Source organism: Polyodon spathula, chromosome 3, assembly GCF_017654505.1.
Source record: "Polyodon spathula isolate WHYD16114869_AA chromosome 3, ASM1765450v1, whole genome shotgun sequence".
Lineage (NCBI taxonomy): Eukaryota > Metazoa > Chordata > Actinopteri > Acipenseriformes > Polyodontidae > Polyodon > Polyodon spathula.
This window is the reverse complement of record NC_054536.1, coordinates 84,000,064-84,011,407: the sequence shown is the minus strand read 5'-3', so window position 1 is coordinate 84,011,407 and position 11,344 is coordinate 84,000,064. Positions and strand designations below refer to the sequence as shown.

General features: G+C 36.2%; 1 protein-coding gene across 1 annotated transcript in view; it reads right to left on the bottom strand.

The window, feature by feature from the left end:
• Positions 1-1,475: 1,475 nt before the first annotated feature.
• LOC121313521 (piezo-type mechanosensitive ion channel component 2-like) overlaps positions 1,476-11,344 on the bottom strand; it is a 181,866-nt gene continuing 171,997 nt past the window's right edge. Inside the window, exons 45-53 of the mRNA XM_041246172.1 lie at positions 10,230-10,388; positions 9,740-9,887; positions 8,505-8,693; positions 8,133-8,228; positions 7,600-7,772; positions 6,466-6,585; positions 6,230-6,309; positions 4,632-4,800; positions 1,476-3,823 (exon numbers count right to left, since the gene is read on the bottom strand). Coding sequence (XP_041102106.1) covers positions 3,571-3,823; positions 4,632-4,800; positions 6,230-6,309; positions 6,466-6,585; positions 7,600-7,772; positions 8,133-8,228; positions 8,505-8,693; positions 9,740-9,887; positions 10,230-10,388 — 1,387 coding nt within the window. The 3' untranslated portion in view covers positions 1,476-3,570. The remainder of the gene's footprint in view (positions 3,824-4,631; positions 4,801-6,229; positions 6,310-6,465; positions 6,586-7,599; positions 7,773-8,132; positions 8,229-8,504; positions 8,694-9,739; positions 9,888-10,229; positions 10,389-11,344) is intronic.

The window sequence follows — 11,344 nt, the reverse complement described above, 5'->3', positions numbered from 1 at the left end:
TATATATATATATATATATATATATATATATATATATATATATATATATATATATATATATACTGTTTAGATTATTTCCATAAATAATGGTTTAGTGTCTCTGACTGAATTGCAGTATTTATTTATTTCTGATTGCATGGAGAGCTTCTATATGTGCAGTATAGTGTGTTAATATATGCTGCTGTACACCTGTTTCAGGGAGAGCAAGCCAGATGTTATGGGGTAGCCTTACTCTTGGCACTGTTCAGCTGTGCAACAGATGATCCAAAGCTGCAGCTAGTCTCCCCCTTGGGTTCTGATGTAGACATGAAATCAGAGGATGGTGCGCTGACAGGAAAAGCACTCAAAAGGAGGAGAGTGGGGTAGTCCCCAGTAAGTCTGCACCACATGTCATGCAGCTGATGTGCAATCCTGTGAGTGACAAGCTAAATATATATGCATTCAAGTGAAATAATTTTCAGCGGTCAGATTATTTCCAATTACGAAGTCATTGTGGCACATCTACCTCCTATTTTAATTAACTTTTTTTATGGTCTACTCTGGAAAGCAATTGATAAAATGTATCCACAACATGCATCAGACATTTGTAAAAGCCATAAAACTTCACTTGTTTGTCATTGAAACCTTGTATTATTATTATTATTATTATTAGTAGTAGTAGTAATAATAATAAACAGCTTTACTTTGTGTCTATTCCCATGATTTATTTATTTGTTTATTTAAATTAAAATTATTTTACTGTTAAAATACTTGAAGGAATACAGTATTTGGCAATTTACAGCCACCATTCTAAAAACAGTTCTTACTGTGCTTTTTCATCCATGCCAAAGTAATGACAGTTTTAATGAATTGCGACCTGAGACAGAAATGGTGTTTTAAAAAAAACAACAAAAAAACACACACACAAACAGGCTTTGGTGGTCAGCGAATAAATCTTGTTTCAGCTTTTTAAGGGTACAGTGATTATTTATTTGTTTTCTTATTTTCTTTTATTGAACATGGTTAACCTGGTTTGCTTTATGTGAAGTGACATCATGTAAAAAGTAAACCCATAATAAAATGTGCATTGATAGGTTCCCATCTGTATCGTTCAGTTGGTAGCAGCATGTGTAAATGACACATGCCAGAGGTCCATCGGTTAATGGAGGGTTTTGTAAACAAGAGTGGATATGATAGCTTCTACTGTATTAATAAGCAGTGTCTATTTATTGTTACATTTTGTTTGTGTGAAAATGATGAAATACATTTTTTTTTATTTAAAGTTTCTGAAGTGCAAAAACAAAGTTTCGTGAATCTCTGGCTTTGGGACAGCAGCTCTGAAAACAATCCTGTGTTCTCAGAGGGTTACAGTGGTAACCCACAATCTGATCAGAATTGTATGAGGTTGTGAAGGAGCTAAACTGATTCAGTTTATTTATTTAGAATAACAGTGTCATGCATATATGGTTGGAAAATAAACAAAAAAAACAACAGACACATTGGTAAAATTCTCTTGTTGACAACAAATGCAGGTACAGAGGTACAGGTACTGAGACACATGAAAACTACCCTGTAGCATCGAGACAATGGGACCTGTTCACAACAAGCTTTAACACGTTGTTATTTCAATAATACATATTTGTTCAAAGTGTATTTTTATTAACAGGATTGTTTAATATTCTTGAAACTATTCTAGACTGTCAGCAAAACCATCAACAATCTAGAACTGTTTTATTAACCTCAAACAAATGAACGAAGCTTTATGATTAGGGCTCAGTGTAGCAGATGCTAAATACTGTATTCAAGCAGCCTTCTGTCAGTCTCCCAAAATCTCAAATAAATAAGCTTTCACAAAATGCTTTTTTATTATGTTCAATAATAGCATTATAATCCTGCACAGACATGACCTGCAAAACTCTACCCTGTCAGCTCATTCAGTTAACTGACAGCTAATGTATATTGTTTGTTAGCAGACTTATTTAGCTACATGACAAGGGGGCAGGGCTATGTGGCAAATCATAATACTGACACCCTAAAACATGGTCTTTACGGTTCTTCCACTTTATTTTTTTTGTCTTTCATGGTGTTAACAATTTGGGGGTGAGGTCTACACCAGCGGGATTAATATACAGTTAAATGTCTTTCAATTAGATCATTCAGTTCGTACTGTTTAGATTCAGATAGACCCAAGGATAAAAAAGCATTCAAGCAATTTACAGTGGCTGCATTAACTGACATCAAGAAAGAAAAAAGTACTCTAGCTATTACTAATTAAAGCAATTCATATTGTTATGGTGCTGCTTTCACGAGCCTCTTATTTATCACACATTAAATCAATAAATAAAACCTTTAATACACATTAAATTAGGAAACTTGAATACCTTCTGAAATACTCTGCAACATGTGCTGTGTTTTCCTTATTGTTTAACCCTTCCACACCATATATACAGTTAACATACATGTACCCAGTCAACATGTTTTATTTGTTGTTTTTTTTTTTTTTCAAAACTGTATGTACATGGAATGAAAATTAAATAGCGACATCATTTTTGTTTCATGCTACAATGTTCTCAAATGCATAGTTTAGAGAAGCCTCTGCTCTAACAACAGGACCTCCTTTACTTAACCCATTAAACAATATTTAAGTGTGTCTTTTTTATGTAAGTCTTTTTTCATGTATTTTTTTTTTTTTTTGGACAAACAAACATTAATGAAAGTCTTTTTAGTATTTCATTTTTCAATAACAATGTATGTTGGGCTTAGCAACATGACATGATTTCACTAAGGGATGCAGCAAGGTGTTTCTTTTTAATGTTCTTGGTTGGACATATCCTTGTGAAGAGTTTTCTTTCAGACACGATTCTTCATGGAACTACAGGACGGTCTCCTTTGGTTCAAATGTAATCTAAGAGAGATGATATTTACGTAACAATGGTCATGTGCAAACTGGGGGATTACTCCCCTCATGAGATGCATTTTTATTTATGTATTTTGTTCCTGAGAAAAAAAGGTCCTTCATGGTTAATAAATGTTTTTCAATTGACTGTACAAATAAAATAAGGCAGATTAGAGATTGCCATATAACTTTTGCAGAAGCCTTGTCTTATGAACATCTCCTGCAGAACCACTGCTTGCGAGTTTGTCTTTTTGTTTTAAAAAGCTGCTAGTGTTTCTCCGCATACCGCTGATCCTTGGTTTTGAATACTGACTCATGAGAAGTGTTGTACTCTTCAAACTTCACAGCGAGCCGTGCGGTACAGCTTACTGCACAACTCAAGTGTTATATACTCCAATCCGAAAAAAACTTGATGAAAGCAGTAAAAGATACGCATGACATTACAATAAAAGCCCTGACAGTATCCCAACAGTAAGAAGATAATTCAGTTAATATACTGACAGTCAAAATAAAAATAAAATGTGTGCAGTCTTCATTTGTGTACAAGGCAAAAATGTAGTCTCCGTGGCACCGGCAGGGGGAAAAAAAATAAATAAAATCTTATCGGCATCCATTACTTAGAGATAGGTTAGCTATTCCAAGAATATTGTGCTTTGTTTTCCATATTCGTGCTCTGCTAAACCTGCAGGCTGCGCTCATTTAGTCTTCTCCCGTGTCCATTTGATCATGGTCTCTGGAGATCTGTAGAGGAAGATGAGCTTGGAGTACATGTCCTCCTCTAGCTCGAGCTCCCCAGTCTCACGAACCAGGAAGATGTCTGTGCAAAGCTTGAGGATGCGATCCACGTTGGGAAGTTCTTCGAACATGATTGAGTGGGAGATCCCGCTGAAGAACTCGCGCACAAACTTTCCAATCACCAGCACGACAGAAGCATAGAGACCCATGATTCTGGGGGGGAAAAGAAAGAGTAGAATAGGATTGACAGCATTAGTAAAGCTTCTGTTGTCATTCTACAGGATTGGTAACAGGCTGAGCTAATTGTCAAGTCTGTTTTAATTAATAAAATAAGGTTTGATCTTCATAAAACTGTTAATAAAACCTTAACAATTCTAGAAGTTAAACGAACACCAAACAAATTAACATTTTAAAACAAAGCGATGCCTGGGAATGTAAGGGGATTGGCATCTCCGATGGAATAGTTTGTAAACTGGTTGAATGATAGTGGAATAATAGAGAACAGCTGTGTACAAACTGTTAAGACAGTACAGATTTGAACCACCCTGGTTACAAGTAAAAAAGAAGTGTGCCATTAGAATTACCCAGAGGAGATTTCATAACATGGTGAATATGAGGTTAGCATTCCAAATGGTTCATGGTCTATTAGCAGCTGTAGTGGCAACAGTGGAATGCCATATAAGCTCCCCTCCCCAATAAATAAGGTCACCATATGCCTCCATGTTCAGCGGAACATTTTGGGACAGTTCTGGCTTTTCAACTCACAACCCAATGCATTCTGGTAAGTTTTACCTGTCTCAGGTACCATTCTTTTTTAAGAGAAGCAGGATTACACTTACCAGAATGCAATGGGTTGTGAGTTGAAAAGCCTGAACTGCCCCAAACTGTCCCACTCACCTTACCAAAAACACAACCCACACTTTCATCAGTTGGCTTGTGTTTCCAAAACAAAAGTAAAAAAAAAAACAAAAACAAAAAAAACCACCTTTTTATCAAAGTAACATTAATAATTTGCACTTACCCATATCCAGCAAGGAAACCTAAACTTGGTGGGCTGACTTGATCACTGAAAACATACAGTTTCAAGCCTTTTTTATTATCTTTATCATGCACAATCCACCACTCCTGTGACTGATTGGTACTGTTCATGTTTCGCTCAAGTTTTACGTAGATGTTATGGTAATTGCCATCTGTTGAAAAACCAGAGAGATGGCACTCTCAGTTAATTCCCCACTGAGGCAATGAGATACTAAATCACATATAAATGAGCTACAACAGATTATGTAATAAGAGATATCTTTTAATACTGGCACCACTATATGGTGTAAAATAAACTTGTGTTTACAAGAGAGGAAATCTGCTAATAATTGTACTTTTAAGTGTGTCTGTATCTTGTCCAGTGATGAAGGTTTCTGTGATTTGGACCACTATGCCACATCTGTTACTTTTTACAATATGTTGGACACGTGGGCTCAATCTGTTATGACCTGCTTGTAGGCAGTTGGGCTTTCAGGTGGTGGCTTTCTACAAATGTTGAAATTGATTGAAGCCACCAAGATGCTTCTGCTTTCATGATGTTTTTTATTGTTGCTGTACAGTTTCATTTAAGTTACACACAACTAAAAGCGATTTTCTAATTGTCCTTGCATCCTCTGTTCGCCCGTCTGTGTAGCATAGGTATAGGTATGCAAGAAGCTCACATTGTACATGGCATCAGGGTTAGCAGCTTAGTATGAATCTAAAACTTCTCAAAGCGGGTGAAGGCATGTGTAGCTGTAATTTCTGACATTTTAACCAACAAAAAAAAAAAAGAAGGTTATTTTAATAAGATTACTAAAAATATTTTGCTGTACTTTAACCAAACCCATTACAATGTGTTTAAGCAAGGAAGAACCAAATACATGTATTCTGGTATCTGCAGCCACTATGCATCATGCATAACTAGTTAAAAAGCAAAAAAAAATAAGCACACATTTTAAAATTGACCTTGTACTCTTGTGCTGAGACCTGTTTTAACTAAAGCTTGATAAAGGGACATAACATTTTGGATATGCAATACAAATGGGGATGGGGGGTTGTGAACAAAAACAATGCATCCCACAGGCACATAATGTAAAAGAAATAGCTGATCAGAAATAAAAGAAAGTGGATGTGAAAAAGATCTGTATCAGTGATATGACCATAATATGGGAGTTAGTCAAATAACTTTTACTGGATAACACCAGTAATGACTGGCTGATAGAATCATAAAATACAGCTGTGTACCAGATATTAATTCAGTAACCCAAAGAACACTGTCTGTACCAAAGTCACAGGTCCTTCATATAGCAACCACTTAAGGCCAGAGGTCAATCAAGGCCACCAACACATTTAGAATGAGATGGTCCAAGGGATGAACAATATTATTTAATCCGTAACTTACAATACTCAAACTACATCTTCAATGACACTTTAATGCTGGGTTTGAACAGATTGTTTGTACAGATGCTTTACAGAGGCCAGTAATGAAAACAAAACAAGCTGGCACTCCACATCCTCTTACCCTGCTCTTCTTCAATGAACACTAGTCTTATCACTAAGTGCATGACTTTAACGTTATGGATAGATAACTCTACATACCTGTGTAAAGCTGCTTAATAGGTTTTGAATTGGAATCACTGGGTGCTCGGATATAGCATGGGAAAATATTACTTATATTGCTGTAAAGAAGAAATATTAATAATATAATATATATATATTTAGAAATATATGAAATATATAATATACTACTTAGATATATTAGAAACATGATGAAAACACCTGCCAGAAATGATTTGCCTGATATTATAAATTCATGATAAAAGAAGTTTACTTACACAGGGGGTGCATTTTCTACTCCAGTCAATAGATCTATAAGACCATATTTTACTTTTTGATCTAGCTGAATTACATGCTTATCAAACGCCATCTCGGCTTTAGCCCCAAGACTGAGATTCCTGTAAAGAATGAAAACAAGCATATCAGTGACATTCATCCCCTGACACAGCTGTAATGACAAAATTACACCTAGAGTCATTATTAACAGGACTAAGTTAATCACAATTACCTATATCTACTGCAGCACATTTGACATACATGTTGTACAGACAGCTGGTCAGCTGTCTACATATATTCCCAGATTCTGGTAAGAATATCCTTCTTAAGTCTCATTAGAATTTGACGTACAGACACACAGTTGGAGAATAAAAATACGTCTTACCATTTTGCCACATTATTTTGGCAGTACCTTTTTGGCAATTTGGGTTTACATGTAGTTTTCTTTTTGGGAGAGAAATATCGCACAAATAAGATTTCTTGTGTCAAATAATACACAAGAAGATTTCAGATTGTGTTGAAGACCTGCAAGTGCAGCCTGTCTTATTTGGCTACCAAAATAAACATTTGCCCAAATTCATATCAAAATACCACTAGGGAGACTTTGCACTATCCATGTATTATTTGCATGTATATTTATATACATATATAATACAAGCTTCCCTGCACAAAATTAACTTAAACAATTCTGATCCTTATGATAGTCAGTTAAAGAAACAAGCGACCTTTTAGCGTGAGACGGCAATTTACCCACCCTTTTCAGCTGTACAGCCTTTCTTACAGTGTGAGAAATGTGCATGGTATGTGCATGCTACGTCATATTCTTATGACAATGGAGAGATAATTTGGAATTTCTAAACTGCATTAAACCAAAAGTGGTCAAAGTTGGTCCTTCCACTCCTGGTCTTTGCTCTATCCCTGCTCTAAATTGTTTAATTGAACCAAATAAACCTCCATCCCAACCTTAATGTAGTTAATGATATAATTTGACCTGTTAAACCTGGCGTGGAATGGTCCTCCAGGACCGTGATTGGACACCCATGATGTAAACCAAGCCACTGTATGATATCATTTTAAGACCAGCACAGCGTATTGTTATACATCAATTCTATGCTGACTCGTCTTCATACACATACCTTTGAATGGTCCACGAAATAGAAAGAGAGAAATCTGAATCTTTTTTTTCCAGGTCTGCTATCAGTTTTCTACGACTAGGAGGGCTGATGGTCCACAGAGAATTAGAACTCCCTTCCAGCTCTGCAATTGTGACATCCTCATGGGTGTAGGCTTCCAAAAACTGCAATGCAGCCTGCAAGTAAAGAAATGTTATAGAAACAAATTGAGTGCCTCCCCCACACATGCTACAGTATATGGCAGTCGTTCTATACTATGTTTACAACCCCATCAGACTTTGTACTTCTTAAACCCTAATACACATAATAACCGCATCATTTTAACACACATCTAGAAAACAATGCAGAGGTCTGTGACAGTAAACAGTAGACTAGAATATTTTCTTTATGCATTTACTGTGTAGTAGTAATCATAGGCATTAACAGGTACCTCCACCTAATGGGCTAGGAATGCACTAGATCACTCCATTTATAAGCACATATTTCAAGTTTAGTAATTTCTGCTATAATCAATTTGTTCAAAAGTTTGTACTTACGTCATTTATTTTGTTGTAACTCCTTGTAAACGCTTTAAAATCACTGGCAGATAAATCCTTTAATTGAGTTTGCTGGGCACTCATTGTAAAGATGGGCTATGAAAACACAAAAGTAAATAGTTATTTTTAACTAAACATTACAATCCTACAAACTAAAATGGTGTTCTTTTGTGAAAAACAAGAAAAAAGTGTTTATATTGCATACAGAATGTGGCATGTATTAATGCAGTGGATGTGTATAATAAATGGCTACTTTACGTGAAAACAGATTTGATACTATATGCATTAAAGTAAATAATTATGCTTTACTTTTCTCCATGAGCTGCATAGTTCCTTATGGGATATTTCATATAATTCATTTTTTTGTTTTACCTGGAAACCTGCAAGGGTTATTTTGATGGAGACGTCCAATGGTTTATTGACAACACCAGCCACAGATTTGATGAGAGACATGAAAAGCAGGGGGAACCACACAATGCAGATAAGCAGTGCAATGATCATGCCTCCCATCCCGTACTTTACCACTTTCTTCTTCTTCTGTCCTCGAGGTTGAGGGTATCGCTGGAAAGACACAGGAATTGTGAGCAATCCCAGCACTGTCGCTGCTTTCCAAGTAATTCAAACAGATAGATTTATAATCACTCACAAACCACATGTGGTTATTAACATCAGATTATCTGTATCCGTGAATCCTACAGTAAAAAAAATCCAACAATATCCAAAGGCGATGAAAGACAGTGGAGTAGTAAAAACAGATGCATCGCAGGCAAAGCTGCTGCTGATGATTTTGATAAAGCACTCCATAAGTGGCGTGCCATACATGAACAATTACTGTGCTAACAAACATATCCATAGAGAGGGGAGGCATATTTCAAAGCAAGTACAGATAATTCTACAAGGAACATTTCCGTTTTCAACATAACAAAGTTATTTTCATGCCAGAAGAATCTGAATGACTAAGCAAGCTGTATGAATACATTTTCTTTAAAATAAAAACAACTACTAAATGAACACAGATTTTCCTGGACGTTTAATTCTGTGTTTTTGCTACAGTTACAATTTGAATAGTAAGTTACATTTAATATTTTCCCATGTATGGTGTGGTATTAAAGCCTTTTAAACCATAGCAATGAAAGTATTGCATTATTGTGCTGTATCATTGTGCTATTCACTAGAGTAAAGCTGTAGATAGCAGGTATACACATTTATTAAAACTATTAAAAACTAATTTTCTGAGTTCAAGCTTACAAACAACGTCCATTCCCAAAATATTCATAACGCTGAGGTTCTGCTGAAGCAAATCTAATCATCTTTAAGTCATCGGTTTCACTCCAAACCAGGCAGAAAACAAACAGGTAATTTCAATGTGACACATGTAGGAGCTATATGAAACATTTTGCTGGTCTCAGTCTAGTTTTACTACTGTATCTCCTTGGCAAGGATTGGGTGCTTAACTGCTCTCCAATGCCCCAGCGATGGCATGGTAGAAAAGCTTGCAGTGCTGTTGTTTATATCTAGCGCATACATATGGGTATGTTTACAGAGCAAACAAGTAGATGAGAATAATAGGAGGTAGAGGATCTTTCATTTACTATAGCATCTATTACCTTTTCCGACTCTCTCCAGCATTTTAGTACAAAAATGTGGGCGTAGATATCTTCTACACAGATCCAACTGGACAGACTAAGAGTTGTTTCTGTCCACACCCAGTCCATCACAGCTCTGAGTTCAGTCAAGAAGGGTACCAGGCGGAATCTGGAGGACAAGCATGGCAATCATATAAATCATGGCATGCTGTTAATATTCTAGTATTAGGATTTTGTAAGAATGCAAAACATGCATTTCATTATTATAGATGTTATTTCTAGTTCCAGTTTATTTCTAGCAAAAGTCGTGCACCAGTCATAACACTGGTGTATTTTATGTATCTAGCAAAAACTCTTGAGATATACAAGTTATCCCAAAACCCTTCCCAACAAACAAAAGTGTGACTGAACTGGCCTCATAGTAACTCATTTCTGGCAGTGAACCGAAAAGAGAAACACTGTGCGATACAACATCCTTAATCAAAATAATACTGACAATAAGGACACTCACCCCTGGAATAAGAAGAGGTTGACGTAGTTGTAGCTTTTTGTTAAGAAGTTACCAAGGACACGTGTCGGGTATCCGCAACGGATCTGATAGGCCGATAATCCAAAGTAGATGCATTTTACAAAATACCAGAGCTGGGCAACAATATTCTGACTGAATCGCCTGGAAACAGAAACCAAGGCAATGCTCAAAATGATTAACAGTCCCTTCTTCATTTATCTGTGTAGTATTTCCAGTAACAGAAAATCCCAGAGGCACTTTTATAACTGACAATTATTGTCAATGTCAATAGTTCAGAGAGATTATGAGTTTTATTGCTTCAGTATAGGATTTTAATAATTTTCTCTGTATCCAAAACTCTCTGGCATTATACAAGTGGAATAATTTTGAAGAATGTTTTGTTTTTGTTTTCAAAAAACAAATTGATTGGAGGGTTATTTGGTACTAAACTAGGTTAAAATGCTTTGTTTGCAAGCCATGGTTTTATATAGTATTGCACTTTCTTGGTCATTTCACTCTGTAGGGTGAAAATGTCATTAACGAACCAGCTGCTTGCACTGTTGACTGACATGCTTTCAGCCAGTAACATGCTTTTACCCAGAAGACACCTGGGAAGTGCAAGGGTATATGTTTTCTTTAACCCAGTGTAGTACTAGGTATCAAATTTTTTATATTAAAATACATATTTGCTGTAACATGCATTTCTTTAACCCTTTGAGGTCCTATGTCAGACCAGGTCCGACATTACAATTTTCCCTTACCGGTCCGATGTCTGACCCTGTCCGACATCATCAAAAAGATATCAAGCACAGGTCTCTAGTAATTTTTTCTCCGGAAAAGGCAGAGAAAATCTATCAGTGGCCAGGTGAGACCGACCAAATTAATCCGAAAAGAAAGGGGCATATCTGAAGAATACACATGGCCCCTGCACCACAGAGACACAGAGACACAAGCAAAGGAAATAGCTGCTTTCACATCCAGCGCTCAAAGACATTTGCTCACTGACATTTGCGGACATGTAAAAAATACAGCAAACAAGAGGTGGGGCTTGACTGGAGATGCAGTACTGGTGTCCTTTTGCTGTGCAGGACCTTTTAAATCTGATTTACTCTGAAACA